The sequence below is a fragment of the Bidens hawaiensis genome, unplaced genomic scaffold (genome assembly GCF_021521415.1).
Source record: "Bidens hawaiensis isolate Kalapana, Puna unplaced genomic scaffold, B.hawaiensis_p1.1 tig00013628_1, whole genome shotgun sequence".
NCBI classification, from domain to species: domain Eukaryota; kingdom Viridiplantae; phylum Streptophyta; class Magnoliopsida; order Asterales; family Asteraceae; genus Bidens; species Bidens hawaiensis.
This window is the reverse complement of record NW_027492157.1, coordinates 397,619-417,651: the sequence shown is the minus strand read 5'-3', so window position 1 is coordinate 417,651 and position 20,033 is coordinate 397,619. Positions and strand designations below refer to the sequence as shown.

The 20,033-nt window shown below is 40.8% G+C and overlaps 1 protein-coding gene across 1 annotated transcript; it reads right to left on the bottom strand.

Annotated features, from left to right (window-relative positions):
• Positions 1 to 8,661: 8,661 nt before the first annotated feature.
• On the bottom strand, positions 8,662 to 11,509 carry LOC143544555 (ubiquitin-conjugating enzyme E2 32-like). The gene is made up of 5 exons (XM_077036637.1): positions 11,324 to 11,509; positions 10,583 to 10,714; positions 10,410 to 10,494; positions 10,175 to 10,338; positions 8,662 to 9,253 (listed from the first exon to the last, which is right to left on the bottom strand). Exons 1-5 carry the CDS (start codon positions 11,429 to 11,431, stop codon positions 8,816 to 8,818), a joined length of 927 nt encoding a protein of 308 aa, XP_076892752.1. The 5' UTR covers positions 11,432 to 11,509; the 3' UTR covers positions 8,662 to 8,815.
• Positions 11,510 to 20,033: the final 8,524 nt, after the last annotated feature.

Genomic DNA, 20,033 nt, shown 5'->3' with positions numbered 1-20,033 from the left:
TCGTCACGCAGCTCCCAGTGGTGCGTTGGGGGAAGCAATGGCTAGCTACCAGGAGGGTAGGCTAACCAATGAGCTTCGGATTCTCCTGGCCCGGATGCAGCCGCGCGTCGAGCTGCTTTGTCGTGAAAACGACAAGTTAAAGGCTGCGCGTATCCAAGAGGTGGCTCAGGCGCGGGCTATCCGGGAGGAGAACAGGAGACTCTCCGCCATTGCTGCGGAGAAGGAAAAGGCCTTCAAGGCCCTCGAGGTTGAAGTGCAGGCCCGGCTCGAGGCCCGTTCCAAGGCTGCTCAAGCTGTTAATGAACAGCTTAGGTTGGCTAAGGAAACAGCGCGGAACGCAACCGAGAGGGCCACCAAGGCTGAAGCTGTTGCTGAGCCTCTACGCATCGAGAATGAGGAGCTTAAGGCCAAATTAGAGGGGCTCCAGCAGGCTCATGATGCCTTGGCCATGGAAGATGCCAAGAAGCTCCAAGAGATCTTGGACCAGAGGGGGGTGCTTGACCACACTGAGCGTAAGCTAAAGGGCGTCGAAGAGGCTGCAGCCAAAGATGTGTTGCTTGCCAACCTCACAAAGAACGAAGCCGAACGCGCCCGTAATGAAGCTCAAGCTGCCCTCCAGGAGGCTCTGGTTGCCAAGGAATGGCTTCTTCGAGAAGCGTTGTCGCAGGTTTGCGCAGCTTCCTAACTTCTAACTTCTTTACGCTTTTCCTTACTCTTGAGTTTTTGACAAACTTCTGTTTTGTAGGTTGTGCATCGGGTGTTCACGAACACATCATATGACGATACGATGAGCGCAGCCCTCAACGCTTCTCATGAGGATGGGGAAAAGGCTGGCTTCCTGCTTGGTCTAGGGTTTGTTGAACAAGGCATCCCGCCTTCCAACTTCCCTCTTTTCAATGTGGATACTGAAGCTGCGTATGACCAAGCAGTGAATCAGTATGCTGCCTTCCCGCATCCGGTGGTGGAGAAGGTGAACGAGATTGCTGCTGCTGATGATGGGCTAGCTATCCTTAAAGCTTTCCTTGAACCGCCACACTCTACTGATGGTGCGGGTCCAAGTGGAAGTGGTCCTGAAGCTTGATCCTTTAGATCCCTTTCCACCATTAGAGTAGATTTTTATTTTTGTATAGCTTCTTTTGTATGCGGGTATGTACCCAGCAATCTTTGTAATATTTGAATTTCGATTGAATAAAGATTATTTGCTAATGTCTTGCCTTGTTTATTTCACGCATATTTTGATTTAACTTAGCAATTTCTTTAGTACTTAGATAAGTTAACTTTTCAACGTGGCAGATAATAAGTTAAAGTTTTGCTTCCTCTTTCGTGATTGTGCGGATAAGACCGTCACTTGCACTTAGTAGGATTGATAAAGTTTACCTATATCTGACCTGCGTGGAAGTTTTCCTCATCTTTTCCTTTGAAATTTTCTAAGTGTTTTGAATAAGTTAACCTTTCGACGCGCGGTTGCCAATAGGTCAATGTTCAGTTTCCTTTATCATGATTGTACGGGTGGGACCGTCACTTACATTTATTGGGATGACCAAACTTCACCTATAGCTGACCTGCGTGAAGGTTTTCCTTAGAAATTTTTACCGTTTTATGTGTTTATGCGGGTTTTGCCGCCTTCCACACGCAACGACTTACTTCTTCCCATATTTATGCGGTGAATACCGGCATATCAGCGTGGGAAGTTCATAAGTATAAAGGTAAGGCTATCAACACAATGTGAAAGGAGAATCATTTCCATTAGAAGTGGCTCTAGGCCTTTTCTTTACAAATTTGGAATTTATCTACATGTAACATTTGCGTAATTGAGCTCCGTTCCATGTTCTTGGGATAGGAGTGCCATCGAGACTTTCGAGCCGGTATGCGCCTTTTCCCAAAACTTCTTTGATAATGTATGGTCCTTCCCAGACCGGTGCCAGTTTTCCTGGGCGCTCTTGGTTTGAAGCCTCGTTGTTACGCAATATGTAGTCTCCTACATTGAAGTTGCAGAGTTTTACCCGCGTGTTGTAGTACTTTTGCATTTGTCGCTTGTAGTTTTCTTCACGCGCTGCGGCTAAGTCTCTGCGTTCCTCGGTTAGCATAAGGTCTAACCGTCTTTCCGCATCATTGTCTTCTGGCTGAATCAAGACCCTTGGTGAGGGCAAACCAATTTCGACTGGGACCATGGCTTCAGTGCCATAAGTGAGGCTGAACGGGGTTTCTCCCGTACTGGCCTTTTTCAGCGTTCTGTTTGCCCAAAGGACGTGTGGAACTTCGTCTACCTAGCCGGATCTGTGTTCCAGGAGTCTTTTCTTTATGCCTTAGACGATGCTTTTATTTGCTCTTTCCACCTCACCGTTACCTTGAGGGTGTGCCACTGAGGTAAAGGTGTGGGTGATTTGAAGTTCTTCTAGCCACTTTTGTAGCTTCTTGTCAGCAAAGTTGGTGCCGTTATCACTCACCAAAGTCTGTGGAAGTCCAAAACGACAAATAATAAATTCCCAAATAAATTTTTTAATATGTTTTGCGGTTGTTTGGGCTAAGGGTTTTGCTTCTATCCACTTGGTGAAGTAGTCGATGGCTACCACTAGGAACTGAACGTTTCCTGCTGCTGTGGGAAATGGGCCAGTCACATCGATGGCCTACTTTTGAAATGGCCATGAAGAGGTGACTGGAACAAGTTAATTCTTCGGGCGATGCGTGTTGGGTGCGTAGAGCTGGCAAGACCTACACTTTCTGATGTATGCCAGCGCATCCGTATGCATCCCCGGCCAAAAGTATCCCGCGTTGTTTAGCTTAGCTACAACTGCGCGTGGACCTGCGTGTATCCCACAGATGCCTTCGTGTACTTCCCTTAGGAGGTAGTCGGCATCCTGGCATCCTGGTCGTCAACGCATCTGAGAAGTGGGCCAAGAAAGTTACGTCTGTAAAGGATGTCATCGATGAGTTGATAGTTCAATGCTTTACAGCGTAGTTTTCTTGCCTGTGTTTTTGACTCTGGTAGTATACCCGTCGCAAGGTAATTTATTATTGGTGTCATCCACGTTTCTGTGCCGGTTTGGATGACACAAATTTCCTTGTGCGGGACTGATGGTGCCCCAAGGAGTTCAATGCGGATGTCCTTTCCCAAGTGGGTGAAGGCTAACGATGCAAGCTTGCTTAACGCATCCGCAGATTTGTTTTCGCTACGCTTGACGTGTATGACTTTACAATCGTTAAAATCGCGCATAAGGGTTTTTGCTTGTGCGAGGTACAGGGCCATTGTGTCGTTCACGTCCGTGTACGTTCCATTTATCTGATTGGCTACTAACATGGAATCCACGTGGGCTTCCAAGTTTTTCACTCCCTTTTTACGCGCAATTCTCAGCTCTGCCAAGAATGCTTCGTACTCGGCTTCGTTATTCGTACTTGGAAAGTCCAGTCGAATAGCGTAAGTGTATTCTTGGCCTGCTGGGTTGGTTAATTTCAACCCTGCGCCTGAACCCTCGTTGCTGGCTGCTCCATCAGTGTAGAGTCGCCAGACATCATTGATGTCCTGTGTTTTGGAGGGTTGAGTCTCCTCCTGGCACTCTTTCTCCCGCGAAGCGGGGACTTCTGCAATAAAGTCGGCCAGGACCTGGCCTTTCATAGCTGGTCTTGGCTTGTACTTTATCGCATATTCCCTCAACTCAATTGCCCATTTGGCTAGACATCCCGATAATTCGGGTTTGCCTAGAACGTTTGCGAGTTTGAAGTTGGTGAGAATGGTGATTGGGTGACCCTGGAAATATCGTCTCACTCTGCGTGAAGCTTGTACAAGTGCTAAGACTAATTTTTCCAAGGTGGAGTACCGGGTTTCTACGTCTGTTAGGACGCGGCTAACATAGTAAATAGGCATCTGGATACCTTTCCGCTCTACTAGCAGGACTGCCCCGGTTGCTCTATCTGTGGCAGAAAGGTATATGATTAATTCCTCCCCCGCTTCTGGTGCTGTGAGCGTTGGGAGTTCGATCAAGCATGACCGAATTTCCTGAAAAGCTGCTTCCGCTTCTGGTGTCCAGCGGAAGTGCGTTTTCTTTAAACAGTTTCTCAATGTTGACACGAATGGGAACGACCTATCCGCATGGTTTGACAAAAAGCGGTTAAGTGCGACTAGGCGTCCATTCAGTGTCTGAGCTTGCTTGATGGTAGTAGGTGATTCCATTTTGATAATGGCTTCGACCTTTTCAGGGTTCGCTCTGAAGCCATCTTTTGTAACAATGACTCCCAAGAACTTCCCTTCTTCCATCCCAAAGGAACAATTGCTAGAGTTGAGCTTCATGTTTATCTTTCTGAGCGTGTTGAAAGTTTCTTCGATGTCTTTCAACATCGCTTCTGGCTCAGGGCTTTTGATGACCAAATCATCCATGTAGACTTCCAAGTTTCTCCCAATTTGGGCATGAAACTCTTTGTCCATCAGGCGTTGGTATGTGGACCCTGCATTCTTAAGTCCGAATGGCATCATTTGATAACAAAATGTGCCATCGGGCGTCCGAAATGCGGTTTTGTCCTGATCATCTACAGCCATGTGGATTTGATGGTACCCCTTATATGCGTCAAGGAAGCATTTAAGGCGAAACGGTGCTAATGAATCCACTTTGAGGTCAATTTCGGGTAACGGGTAACAATCTTTGGGGCATGCTTTGTTTAAATCTTTGAAATCTATACACATGCGCCATTGTTTGTTAGCCTTCGGTACCATAACGGGATTTGCAACCCATGTTTGATATCTACTAACGCGTACGATGCCCGCGTCAAGGAGTTCCTTGACTTGGGTTCTACACGCGTTAGCCTGTTCCGCCCCCATTACTCTGCGCTTTTGTATGACTGGCGTAAAAGCCGGATCACACTTGAGCTTATGCTCTGCTTTACTTCGAGGTACACCAGTCATGTCAGCTGGTGTCCAAGCGAAGATGTCAGCGTTTCTCTGTAGTAAGCGTTTGAGTAAGGTGCGCGTAGGATCAGCGATTGTTGGGCCAATTGTAACAGCCTGGTCAGGGTGTTTGCCATTGAGGGCCCATTTTTCTGGTTCGGTGATGGTTGGTTTAGCCATCTTTGGTTTGGGTTTAGATGAGACGGATGCGATGCATACCTGGGGGATACCGTTGATCATCGCTACACCTTCAGCAGTTGGCCATCCCATCATGCCGTGGACTGAAGATACCACGGCGTTGAATCTTGCCATCCCGTCTCTCCCGAAGAGAATGTCGTATGTGTGATGTGGCTTCCTCATTACGACGAAGTCCACGTCTTCTGTGCGGGAGTATTTCCCGTCCGTGAGAATGACGGGGAAAGATAGGATACCCAGGGGGGTGTTTGTGCTGCCGTCGAACCCTTCCATTGAGGCGTAAACCATTTCCAGGCGTTCTTTGTCTTCGTCGTCTAGCTTGTCGAAGAACTGCCTGTACATAACCGTTGACGAGGCGCCGTTGTCAGCAAGAGTGCGGGAAGTTATGTAATGCCCCAGCTGGCTTTTGATGACGATAGGGCCTTCCTTGCTGGGTCCTCCTGGCACTCGCTGGAAGCGCACCTCAGCTTCCTTCCATTCGCATGGTTCTGTCGTTCGTCTTTTTCTTCCTCTGATGTTGCCATCAACCATGTGGATGCTGATGTCAACGGGCTTTCGTCCATTGCCTTTATACCGGTTATCATTTCTTCCTCCATTCTTGATTGATGCCATAAGGTGTGCAAGTCTTCCATCCTTGACGAATGTTTCAACGATATCCTTCAAGGATGTACACTCCTCTGTACTGTGACCCTTTGTCCTGTGGAAGTCACATAATTTGCTCTGATCCGCATTAGGTCGTTGCCGGATCATTGGAGCTTTTGGCCATGGGAGTTTTTCGGTGGCAAATATCTCCGTGACGCTTTTGGTGAGTGGCGTCCACCGGTGTTTTCGGCTTGAAGGGTGCGTGTTATCCCTTCCGCCAACAAGAGGGCGAGAGCTGGATGAGGTGTCAAAGTTTACCCTTGACTGCCAAATACCTAGCTTCCTCTTTTTGTTCTGCCGGGCGATCCGAACATTGTTTTCTCGGGTCCTCTGCGTGTAGAGATGTGTACTTTGGGGAAGGTCCCTACCCAGTTGCTTCTCCGTCTCGGCAAAGCGCTTGGCCGCCGTCATGATGGCATCCCATGTGGATGGCATGCCGTCCTTACCCGTCAGCGTGCAGATAAGCTCTGGGTATTCGGCACCCTGGATGAAAGCGGCGCGAACAAGATCTTCACTTATGTCGCCCAGACTCAGCTTTTTGGAGTTGAAGCGAGTGATGAAGTCTAGTAAAGATTCATCTTCCTCTCTCACGCAGTTAAGGATCGTCCACTGCTCTTCAGTGTATTTCCTCTGTTGACTGAAGTGTTGGCTGAACTTTTGTTGAAAGTCCGCCCAATCATAGATGTGGTGGACCGGTAAACGATCAAACCACGCCCTGGCCGCTTCATAGATGTGGTAAACGGTAAACGTGGGTTCCGTCCAGTTACTGACGGTTGCCCCCGCTATGAATCTGTTCAAGTGATCGTCTGGGTCAGATAGACCATCATAAGTACCGATGTTGGACATCTGTTTGGCACTTCTCGGGGCGATTGCTTCCGCAATGTCCCTTGCAAACTTGGACTTTCCCGCATTTGCGGCAGTTGGTCTAAAGGTTTTGGAGAAGTCACGTGGGTTTCCTCCCGCGTTCCTTGGTTTGAAGGTTTCTCCAAAATTCCTTCTTGGTTGGAAGTCCGTTTCCTTACGCTTCCCTTTCGCCCTGTGGCGAGGGTTTGCGTCGGTGTCGGATTCCTCCCGATCATTGTCCGAGTACTCGTACTCACTGTTCATGTTGAGCTGTTGTCGAGTATTTCCGAATTCGTCAGCCTGTTGGAGTGAACGCAAGCGTTCATCCAACTCAGCTTGGAACTCTTTCTGACGTGCTTCGGCCCACGCCTTAACTTGATCGAGTGTTTGGCGAGGGAGCCTCGCCTGTTTCTCCAACTGGGCATCAGTGAACCCCAGTGAAATATTGTTTACTGCACTTGCCCCGGCTTGGGTAACCGGGGTAGTGTTCGTAAAATTTGTATAACCGCCGGTGTTCCCCCCAGTAGCTGGGGTTGTGGTTACCGGGGTTTCCTGGTCACTTACTGGCCTTGGGACCGGAGTAACGTTAAACATTTCTTCAGAAATTTTGAAAAAACTGAGAATTAGTTCTAGCTTTTATGCACGGATGGCGCTAATGAAGAAACACTAAGTGACCCCGGCAGATTACGGATAATCTTAGGGTTAAGTAATGTTTCCCACGAGGGTTAGGTCCGGCAAAGAAGGATGTTCTTCAGATGACCTGCAAAACAAACACCGTGAGCTCGTCACTGAGAAGGGGGGGTTCCTCCTTGTGACCACCCTCCGGCGTGAGAATCAGACTAGATTACTCTGAATATAAGTGTATATTGAGAGAAATAGCTAGTGAAGGTAAAATACCAGATGATCCTACCGTTCCAAGGTGTTGGAGTATTTATAGCCGAATGTAGGTTTCCAAGCAGGTACAGCCAGCTGTAGAATATTCCTGTTCTACCAACTATGGGCTACGCACGTGCCATGCTGGTTGGTGGGTAGGCAGCGGCTGATAGTAACCAGGCCGGCTGTGTACTATTCCTTTTCCACCAACTGCAGGCTATGTGCGTGCCACGACAAGGGTTGGTGAGTAGGCAGCGGCTAATAGTGACAAACAGGACTAGAGCATGCTCCTCGTACTGTTTGTCGGTGAGCTGTCACCCTGTGATTGGTTCATGGGCTGCTTTGGTCAGATCTTGTCTATTTTGTCCATACCTTGGCAGGTATAGTACAAAAGATCTTCCAGAAGCATACAGACTGGCTCATTTGGGCGGGAGTATTCCCGCCTTGCTCATTCCTTCAGGTGACACTGAATTATTGAGTGCCTTGTGCGTGTAGCCTTGCTATTAGTGCGGGTAGCCTTCCCTGATGGCTTGTATCCGCAGCTGCGGGGACAGGCGGGATACTTCACCATTGGGAGGCTTTCCCTGCGGGAACAGCTGGCGTACTGCGCGTAAGGTCTTCATCTCTGAGCATGGTGGGTCTTGCGGAACCAGTTGGTCCTTGCGCAAACGTCCGTCTTCAAGGTGAGTCTTGCGGGTCCAACTGGGCTCTGCTAGGACCTACCTCTTCAAGTTCCTAACAATGCCGAGCTCGGGTACCAAAACCGGTTTTTCTTTTACACCTCTAATCCAATGTACTGCTTATTTGCTACCTCTAGCTAGTAGACTTGTAGTTATGTGATGGCAAGAGTCAATATTTAAGGTTCGATATATACAAGCTTCCATCTTATTTCTGTAACTTTTTTTTGTTATAAACGCAAACCGTGAAACCATAAAGAAGCCAAATTGTTGGAAACATAACGGATCTTTTTAATGTTGAATAGTTTGGCTTTCATATACAATGATTTTGGCTACACCAAAGGTCTGGTCTAAAAACCGTTTACCAGACCTTCTAAATCGGTAATAACCGATCAGTAAGTTGGTTTGACTCCGTCAGCTACCACCACACAGTTTGGATCAGTAATAACAGGATCGATGTTAACAAGCCATAACTTTTCACATCAAAGAGCATACGGCAGTTAACTGAAAAGGTTACAAGCCAACGTATCCAAAGATACAACTTCCATTAAGACCTTCACCCTCGGCTGTTGCTGATATATAACTATATATACTAAAACATTCTCATCTACAATATTATTACTCCTGTCATTAACTCAAATCATAACTGAAACATGACAGATAACTGAAAAGATTATAAGCCAAACTATAGGCAGATAAATTTCAAATTTCAAGATTCATCCATGAAAACCGCACCATGTCCACTTGCTTTCATGAACTTCTTCAACAAAAGCACCATAATAGCAATAGTAAGTCCAACAGCCGCCCACGTAAACAAATGGTCATCAGCAGGTTTCTGAACCCTCACCGCCTGCTGCTGACGTGGTTCCACTGTATGTACAGAAGATGATGCAGAAGGTACAACATTAGCTGCCTGCATTGACACATTTGGCCCTTCAGGTTCTGTAACTTCTTCACCAACAACTTCATGGTTTTCTTCAACCTCTTGTGCTTCATGTTCAGTTATCTCAGTGACGGTATCTTGAGCACTCGCAGGAGCTTCTTCACCTGTCGCCACGTCACTGGCGGCAGGCGCTGGCTGCTTTGAAGCGTCTTCAGAACTCGGTTGAGGGACTAGAGGCGCCTTGCTGATCATATATTCATGAATCTGAATGATCACAAGTTGTTAACAAAAAATCTTGAAAAAGTAAACTTTGAATAATATTTGCAAGGGCAAATACTCTAAAAAAACCAACGCAGTTTCTTTAATTTTCTCATAAAAGACTATTAAAACAACTTTTCGCACATAAAAAACTAAGATACTGTATGTTTTTCCTTGTAAAAATCCCTTAACAATATTTTGCACATAAAAAACCAACGTATTTTCTGTTTTTATCATTAAAGTCCCTTAACATATTAAATTTGAAAAATATATCTCTTAATCAAGGTTAAATGAAATGATTAAGAGATGTTAATGTGTAAAAAGATTCACAATTTTGTTTAGAACATTTTAACGATTTTATATTTACACAAATCATTTAAATGCTCTTAGGGGGTGTTTGGGATTTGCTTATTTTCACCAACTTAAACTTTTTGAAAATTAATAAGGTGTTTGGGATTGCTTATATTGTGAGAGGAAAAGTTCCATAAGTTACACTTTTGTAACTTATTAACTTAATGAAATGTTATAAGGAGGCAAAATAAGGAATCCCAAACACCCCTTTTGTCTTTTATTTTATTTTGAGTTACGTCATCCAGGCTCATATATTTTGATTATATTTACTTTGGAAAATTATTTTGTTATGATTAACTTATAAATTAGAAAAGGGAGAAGAAAAAACAAACATTGAACCGACTTTCCTTTCCACGTGTATTGTAAAAAGATTCACAATTTTGTTTAAATTTAACATGAGGAACATTAATGTGTATAAAAAAAGAAACTTTTATGAGGGGAAAGAAAGTAAATTGTTTTTCTATATGTGGAAAAGTGTTAAGGGACAATATGAGAAAATAAAAAAGTATGTTGGCTTTATATAGTATTTGGCCTATTTGTAACTAAAAAGTTAAATAAGAGTAATTAAAAGAAGACCTCATCAATGAGCTTTTGACGATCCGGGGTACCAAATTTAGGGGCAGCTTCACGTGACTTAATGGCAAGAACACGCCTTTCGTCTTTCTTATAATCCAATGAGCCCAACGCGCCATTCGGGTTGGTGGGCATAAATGCAATAAGGGCTGTTAAAGCAGTTCGAACTGCAAGAGAAACATATGTCAGTTATAATAAACATAAACAAGAAAGTAAACTAAGAAGAAATAGTATTTACCACTCCACGATGGCTGCCAATGCTCAGGATGATGATTTGAGATGCTTAAACATATCTTGGTTTGAGTTTCAAAACGTCCATTCGGCTGTAACAATAATGATTAGGTTAATCTGGTATACAAAATAATAAAGATAGTAAGATACAAAATCAATAGGTTAAGAACAAAACAATACCGTCAACAACATAAATGATGGTGGTTTGAACGGGTACTCTGAAGGCAACTGAATCCGACCATGATAAATCCCTCCTTCAAATTCAGTATCACTCGGTCCCCTAATCGCAAATTGCCATTCAAATATATTTTCCTACAAAATCAATGCATAACCACATTACTGAATTAGTAATTGGTAATACTTCACCTTTAGCTTATAAACAAAACATTCATATCATACTCCCTACAAAATTCAAGCTATTTATATATTCTACTTATCGGCGTGCCACCTTAATTATAACACTTTCATTTCCTAACAATTTTTTTAGTTAAATTTACCTATTTACCACTATTTAACTATGAAACAAAAGCTAATTATACCTCATTTAAAAAAACTCAGTTTCATATGGAAATTTAAACTAATGTGTTGATGAAAAAAAAATAAAAATTGACATCAGTTTTTTAAACTTTCTTACCGTTTCGGTGCATATTTCACATAATCGCAACAACGATCGAGAAAATACGAAGTAAAACAAAAATCCCCAATTTTTATGCTCAAAAGTCATAAAAACCCTAATAATGTTCAATTTTATACAAATATCACAAACTCAGAGCAATTAAACATCGAACCATATATTAATCTTGACTAATAAACCAAACCCAGATGTGATTAACCTAATCATAGACTTTTTAAGCTAAGCAACCGATCAAAACCCAGATATTAATCTTGAAATGAATGGGCGATTGATTTGTTAAGAATTACCTCAAGTGGGAGGCTCATGAAATCATCAGAAGGGTTGGATTGCATCTCTTTGACCTCCTGAAGAATCCTCTTGACGGATGGATTCTTCATGTTGTACTTGTCACCCATTTTTGGAATTCAAGATCGAATGGATCTGGTGGGTGAGATTGAAATTGAGATGAAGTAGAAATTGAACTGGGGAAAACTGGTTTTGAAGAGAGGTGTTAACTCATGACGTGGTATTTCTACGTGGCGGGTTTTGAGTGGTTGATATGATTAGAGAGGGTGTTTCGTACTTGGTTTTCCAGACAACAAATTAAGGTTAAGGGGCCGCTTGTTTTCCCTTAAAACTCTTCCAGATCACTTTTGTCTGCGTCGCGTAGAACACGTGCAGAGGTTGTGGTCTGCAGTGTGTTTGTTTTCCCGAATACATTTCATTAAAAAACTTCTTCGCGCCATTTTTTTTCTAGAAGTGTCGTTAATGCTACTTCTCACCTTTCTACCCCTTTTCTTATTTCTTCCATCATTCCTTCATCAGATCAAAGTCCAAACCCTAATCCTCTCCAACCCTCCTCTCCAATGCCGCCAAACCACCGCCCTCCTCCACCGCTGCAACCCCGTCGGCAGCCTCCACTCTTCCACCATCGCCGTTCAACTCATCTAGCGTCGTCGCTGCTCCACTCCTCCACCACCGGCCTCTCTTCTCTCTGTCCAGGTTTGATACTCCTCTACCACCACCACCATTGCTATAATCTAATTACCTTTTGTTTCAATTTCATAAGTGTGTTAGATTGTTAAAGTTTAGATTGTTAGATTTTGTTAGTTTTGTTAGATTTTGTTAGATTGTTAAAGTTTTAGATTATTAGATTTTGTTAATTGTTAAAGGTTTTTGTTAATTTTGTTAGATTTTGATTAGTTTGTAGAAAGTTTAGGTTTGTTGGATATTATTATTACTTTGTTGTTGAATAAAGTTTGTAGTTTTTTTGTTAATTGTTACAGGTTTTTGTTAGATTGTTATAAGTTTATAGAAAGTTTAGGTTTGTTGAATATTGTTATTAGTTGTTGCTTAATAAAGTTTGTAGTTTTTTGTTAATTGTTAAAGGTTTTTGTTAGTTTTGTTAGATTGTTATTAGTTTGTATAAAGTTTAGGTTTGTTGAATATTGTTATTAGTTGTTGCTTAATAAAGTTTGTAGTTTTTTGTTAATTGTTAAAGGTTTTTGTTAGTTTTGTTAGATTGTTATTAGTTTGTAGAAAGTTTAGGTTTGTTGAATATTGTTATTAGTTGTTGAATAAAGTTTGTAGTTTTTTGTTAATTGTTAAAGGTTTTTGTTAGTTTTGTTTGATTGTTATTAGTTTGTAGAAAGTTTAGGTTGGTAGAATATTGTTATGAGTTTGTTGTTGAATAAAGTTTGTAGAAAGTTTAGGTTCGATAAATTGTTGTTTTAATAGAATTATTGTTTCTTATTAGTTGATCATAAAAATGGGAGAGAAACAACAATGGTCGAATGAACAAATAAAATGTTTATTAAAAACTTGCATTGAAGAGATAAGCACCGTGGGTAAATAAAGGGTTGAGTTTGCACAAAGACTCATGGGCTAAGGTAATAAGTATTCTTAAGGAAAAGTTTGGGTTGGATTTGTGTCAAAGACAAGTGAAAAACGCTTATGATAATCTTAAAGCCAAATACATAGGATGGGTGTATTTGAAAAACAAAACCGGCAACATATACAACCCTCAAATAAATATCTTTACCTTAACGAACGAGGAATGGGAAGAATTTAAGAAGGTATGTTCATATATTTTTATTTTTTAACATCTACCTCTACCTTAAGGTCCACCCCTAGTTTATTTTTTAACATCTACCATTATTTTTAGGGGCATTCGAAAGCTGCATCCTTAAAAACAACTCCATTAGCATTTCCGGAACTTTGTGCACAAATGTTGTATGATAATATTGCCACGGGGAATCGCAAGTGGGCCTCAACCCAAACATCAGAGGTTGGATCATCCTCTTGTCATCGACTCCAATCGGTCCAACCACTTATGATTATGGACAACATTTTTGTCGACACAGAAGATGATGCCGGCACTAATCCTACTACCGGGCCTACTACCGAGCATACTCCCGAGCCTACCCCCAAAAGGGCTAAAACCTCAAAATCATCATCATCTGTCACTGTTGAGGATTTAGCACTTGACATACGAAATGCTTTGCGACATTTGACTAGAGAAAAACCTAAAAAAAAACGCCCAATAGTTACAACAGTTGTTGAATGTTCTGAGAAGTTAAATTTGGTAGGGTTAGAGCCGAGAGACCCTCTATGCTCAGTAGTGAAAAACGGAATTCCTTCATTAGTATTTGTACGTGTGTACAAGTAAAGAGATTCCTCCGCCGTCACGTCTTCAACCTCCACTAACACTCGTTTCAAATCTGACTTCTTCATCATCCTCTTTCTCCAATTCATCCACCGCTTCCTTATTCAAACCCAAAAGCAAGGCAATTTGTTTTTTGTTGACGAATGGTCAACAAATTCACCTTCTTCTATATCCTCTGCATTCACCATGCCCATCACAACACATTTTTCATAAACCAAAATTAAGATCATATTTGATGTACATAAAATTATACATCTTTTTAGCATCAAATAAACTCTAAAAACTGCAATTTCTATCAAATAACATAGCATAGAAGGCTACTTATCATAATAAAATACAATTTCATGTGAAACCAAGCCTCAAACGAAGAAACAAGCGAAAAGACGAAGAAAAACGGAAGAAAACACAAGAAAAGAAAGAAACACACCCCCATGCTTCAGGAAACACGCAACCATGCTTCTAAACACAAGAAAAGACAAAAATCTATGAGAAAAGACAAAATCTGGGAACAAAAGCACGGGGCCGTGGTCTACTTAAGAAACAACAAAACAAATCTGGCACATGTCATAATAAAACACGGGGGCATGCCTACTAAGGCACGGGGCCATGCTTCACTCTCCAGATTGCCTATTAATAGTGGCTCATGTTGCACTCATTTGGTGTGCCTTGAAGAGAGTTTTATCCGGTTTTCACTTATAAAAATACACACTAACACTCACATTGAAGATCTAGTGAAGAGTTTGAAGGTTTGGAGGTCATCATCATCAACCATCATTAAGAAGGAAGATTCATCCACATTTGGTTAGATTGTTCTAGTTTAATCATGTGTTTGTTATCATCATCCATCCTAATGTTAATCACCATGCTCATTATGAGCTAAACTCCATTTACCATCTAATATCTATGAAGAAGCTTCGTTTTACTTGATAATTATATAAAACATGTGGTTTAGTCTAGTAAAGTACATGGTTATCTTACAATTATCTTTTGATGAGAAATGTTTCACCAGCTTAAATCAACAATTCAAAGTTGGTGATTGTCAATTCTATTGGCAATCATTCATGATCGATTCATGTTCTTGAAAAATAGAAATACTTTGATAAATTATCGAAACATGGATCCTTATATTGTATTTAGAAATGATGAGATATAATTTATGATCTATTTCTCTAAGTCTTGGTAATCCGAAAATGGCATTGCCTAGGATATCATGCTAGTTAAAGAAATCATATGTTAACGGAATGTGTAATTATAACCTACTTAAATCAACCTAGGGGAGGCTGTGTCAGTTAACTACAACCACCCGAAGTTGTTAGAATTGGTATTTGAGAAATCGAAGTCAATCCTAATCTTTCTACTTTACGAAACTACTTGCCAACTTAAATTGACATTCTCAAGGTAGCATGACATTAGGAAAGGGTGGACTTTAAAATACGCATGTTACTCCTTTTATGTCAAAGATGCTCAATTAAGGTTTAAGGAGCTATCTATCATATATTATTACGGCAAGTTTACCACATGTTTACATATTAATTATCAATGCTAAAATGGAGTGGATTCTTGATCTTAGATGGTAACCTTCACATAATTGAACTACTTGTTTAGAATTTCTCGTCTTGGTCACCTATATATTATATATAAGTATCTATATTTTATAAAAAGTTTAAAAATCAACCCCAAAATGATTAAAACATCCGATTAAAGTAAAACGATGATTTATTATTAGAAACATTTGTGTCCACGGGTCGATACTTGGTTCTTACTAATACTATTCTACATATACGATATGTACACTTGCCTATTTTGTGTGTGTTTAGTCTTAGTATAAATCACTTTTTTAAATTTAAAACACGATCTTGTGCAAAAGCTAAATCATCCCATCCTTTATATTTAACCGCAACGCACACACCGCATCATGTTTTTGGCGCCGTTGCCGAGGACACGGTACGTTTCTAGGAATTATCCAAGTTTTAATTTAATGATTGTCTATAATTGTACAAAATATTTTATTTTACTTTATTTTTATTTATTTTTACTAACTTTTAAACTATATAATTTTACGGTTGGCCTAATTTTTACCTTTATTTACTTAACCTCTACTTTAGCTTAAATAATTTAGACCTTAGTTTAGTTTTAAAATAGCTTAGCTTAACTCGTAGTTTAACTTAGACTAACCTTTATTTAACATCACGAAAAGTTTTGAGTTAAAAATGTCAAGTTTCCAAAGTTAAGGGACCAAATCTGCCAAATTCCAAACTCCAAGGTTAAAAATAAAAATTTTGTTTCTTGACCCATTGCGATACGCGATGGATCAGAAGAGAAACCCATCGCATATCGCGATGGGTTGTTTGACAATGAGGCACGTGGCCTGCCACGTGGCACACCGTTCGCCACGTGTCCCGCCACTTGGCCACACTTGGCACGTCGTCCGCCGCGTGTCAACACGTGGCACACCGTCTGCCACGTGATGCCACGTGGCAGACCTATATGATGATGGTGCAACGCTACGTCACGATACGCGACGGGTACCCAGGAGGCCATAGCGTATCGCGATGGGCTTCCAGGTTTTGTCTATAAATAGCAAGTCCGGGATCTTCATTTCTCACACCAAAATTCAGTACATATCTCTCTGTAACATATCACTAGAATCCTATTATCATATACTCGATCCATCTCGAAAAGCGTGTCCGGATTACTTGTTTTTCGTGTTCGTTTCGTCAAAGTTCGTGCCACTATCCACCGATGTATCAACCAAGAAGGTGTTTGTTATTTCTCTACATCATGATGGTTAATCTCTTAAGGTATGATGACAAGTGGTGAAGGATTGGTGTTTGTTGATTGGCGTGCTAAGGAAAGAACAACAAAAGGAAGGGTTGATTGAGAAGGAAAGGAAGGTGAAGCGGCGTTGGAGTGCTGCTCGAGTAAATAGGGTTTCCATAAGTCAACAAAGGTAGGCGTAACATCTATAAAAATAATAATAAAATATTATAAAAAGCTTAAACCTTAAGTCGAGATAATACTCGATACCTCGATAAAATAAAAGAAATACATAACAAAGAAAAGAAAGAAAAAGAAAAAGGAAAGAAATATATATATATATATATATATATATATGAATATATAAATGTGTGATTAATCTTTATTATAGACATTATTTATGTATAATGAGTATTCTTAAATAATAAAGAAAAGAAAGAAATACGTTTCTTAAAGAAGAAGAAACGTAGGGTTTTAAAAATAAGATATTTATATGTTATGTTATAAAGAAAGATATTTTAAACTAAAGGTTTAAAAAGAAAAGAGGTTACTTTATAAACTAAAGGTTTTAAAGTAAATCGAGGTGGCGATTATAAAACTAAGACTAAAGGTCTTAAGCCGGATTGTATATCCGACTAACAAAGAGTTATACTCGTACTATAGGTGCGAGATAGCAAGGGAAAGACCCTCGGGCGGTGATTGAAGCCTATCCAAATCAAAAAGGTGAATACGCCCCAACTTTTAAACTTGTTTTCAAACGAGTCAAACGTGTTATGTGAAAAGGTTTACACGAGACACTAAAACATTTATAAATAAGAGTAAAAACGCTAGCCTTCAGGCTATGGTATACGTTTTTCTGGATCCTTATATATGTGGTAAAATGCGGTGGGCACATCGCACCACACTTGGTTATAGTACGCTCGCCTGCGGGGAGTAATGACCATGTGTATATCTATGGTACCTAAGTAATGTCGAAGGCTGCGGTGTTTGCTGAAGTGCTTATAGTAGAGACTCGAGTTTATAAATTGTATTGTTTTAACTTGATTATTCCTAAGCCACGATGGGCCGGACCTAATTTATGTCTTGAGAGGTAATCTAGTAAAGAAAAATATTTTTAGTGTCAACATATTCACCAGCATTCGTTTGCTAACGTATTTTCTTAACATTTTGCAGGTAATCAAGAATAGGCTTGTGAAGACGAAGTGCTCAAGCATCCGATGGCTCGGATATTTTTTTAAACATAATTATAACTAATGGTGGTTTCGTAAACATATAAACAAGTAAACTTAAATGAGACATTTTGTCTCGTCTTTTGTAATGTAAATATTTATAACTTTAAATCCACATGTTTTATAAAGTTTTCGACATTAACCCATAACTCCGAATTATATACAGATGTGGCACCAACTGTTGGTCGCACCCTAGGCCGTAGATGGGGATGTGACAGGTTCGTATCAAATCCATCGATCTTAGCGAATTGGGTATTAAAAGATAATACCCTAGCTTCGATTCAAGCATAGGAAAAATATTTACTGGTTTATTGAATAAGGATAAGATTGGTTGGTAACCCTTTCTTTCCCTCTCCTCATTCTAAACCACCCAACATAGATGTCTTTCAAAGAATTAATGGAAGGTTATGATCGTGAAGCAAGAAGAGCCGGAATTTACTACTCATCTCCAAAAGACAATATGAGCGAGGACTATTATGAAGCATTCTTCAATCCCGACGTAGAGCATGATATAACCAAACCCTTTCAATATCCCAGTACAGAACAAAACACACCATGTCAAACATATCAAGCACCAAGACACTCCAGCTACCACCCGACAAGCTTACCTATGTATCAACCATCTGAAGTCCCAATGTATCATCCTTCCGAAGTTCCTACCTACCAACCATCTGATGTCCCGCCATACTACCCATCTGGTGTTTCAACATACCTACCACCGAATCCTCACCCTTTATATGCCTTTCTCTCCAACCGACCAATCAAAGATGAACCAAGATCTCCCTCCTCAGAATGGATGCAATGCCAGATCAACGAAGATGGCATACCGAAACTTCTACCATGGATTCTGTCGACTCCCGCTTAAACAAAGAGGGACCATCTCGCAAGCTCAAAATGAGGGTAATGATTCCGTACGAGAACTTTCGCATGCCTGCAATATCAAAGGAGACTGTCCAATTAATGGAAGAAGAGAACCCGGAGGAAGAGGATCCGGAAGAAGAAGAAACGGAAGAAGACCCAGAGGAGGAATACCCTGATAACCCGAATGAAGAGACAACGCCGATGGAAGAACCATTTTCTCATCCCCAAAGTTATAGTTCTGTTGATCCCTACATGTGATTCCTCTAGGAACTCAAAGGCAAAGCATCATCAAGCTTCCCACCGTATCAGGGCATGATCCCATCAATTGAAATTCAAGCGAATGAAATCCGGAAGCAGAACGAGGATGTCGAAGCTTTCTTTAACTATCAATCCGATGTGACTGCATCTCCATATCCGGACCCGGGGAACCACTTCGACGTAGTCATGATGGGATACTGTGATCCGCCACCCCGCTACGGATATCCTAATGACATCCCTCAGTCACATGAGGAACATCTAGATCGAGCCTTACATGAAACATATGAATTGAGAAAGAAGATAGCCGTGGATGGGAAGAAAAAGAAGAAGATAGGAGATACGCTTCTTCGAAAATGCAACAAGTTAACCAAGGTGGTAAGAAAGTTCATGAGAGATTGAAGAGATGAAGGTGAAGAATGTGGGGAAGTCGTGTATGTGTTTAATGTAATCTGTGTTATATGTAATAAGGATAGGTATATATATATCAAGTGAATGATATATATATATATATAAGAATAAATCTTATAAAATAAATATATATATATATATCATGTTATGATATGTATATATAATGTGAAATAAATAAGTATATGTGTTCTAAGAAAAGAATTTGTTTAAAATTTCAGAAATAAAGAAAAGATTGAAAATAAAAAGAAGATGTTTCAATCAAGTAATAATCATGAGGCTTCTCGAAAAGAAGCCGGCAAAAAAAAAGGGAAAGGACACGAGAAAGAACAAGAAGAACCAATCCCTGATAAGTATATGAATCAAATTCAACGAATGATCAAAGTTGCCGTTAGGGCTGAAACAGAAGCTAGATCTCAATCTAGGCAAACTAAACATTCACAATCTGTTAACCCTTCTCAAAAATCTATTTTTAAACCTTGTTCTAAACCATCTCATCTAGAAGAAAGTGTTCGTTAATCTAATGTAAATGGAGGTGTTAAACAAGAATTTAAGAAACTTAAGATTGGTGGTTGTTCGTTTAAGGACTTTAAGAACTTTGGTCCTAAGGAGTTTCACGGTGATAAGGGAGCCATTACGACTGTAAGATGGCTCTAAGAAATGGAATCCATAGTAATAATAAGCAAGTGTTCTGTTGAAGAGAAGATTCAATACTCCGCTCAAATGTTCAAGGGGAAGCGCTCGAGTGGTGAAATACGATGATCATGAGTAGAGGCTGACAAGTGTTATATAATATGTCGTGAGAGGAGTTTAAGGGAATGTTGATGGCAAAATTTTGTCCAA

Excerpts from the sequence above, each read along its gene's own strand:
- LOC143544555 (XM_077036637.1), bottom strand. The coding sequence starts at position 11,431 with ATGGGTGACAAGTACAACATGAAGAATCCATCCGTCAAGAGGATTCTT. Across the intron at positions 10,495-10,582 it reads CATCATTTATGTTGTTGACG|CCGAATGGACGTTTTGAAAC; the intron begins GTATTGTTTTGT and ends TTATTGTTACAG. Across the intron at positions 10,339-10,409 it reads TTGGCAGCCATCGTGGAGTG|TTCGAACTGCTTTAACAGCC; the intron begins GTAAATACTATT and ends TTTCTCTTGCAG.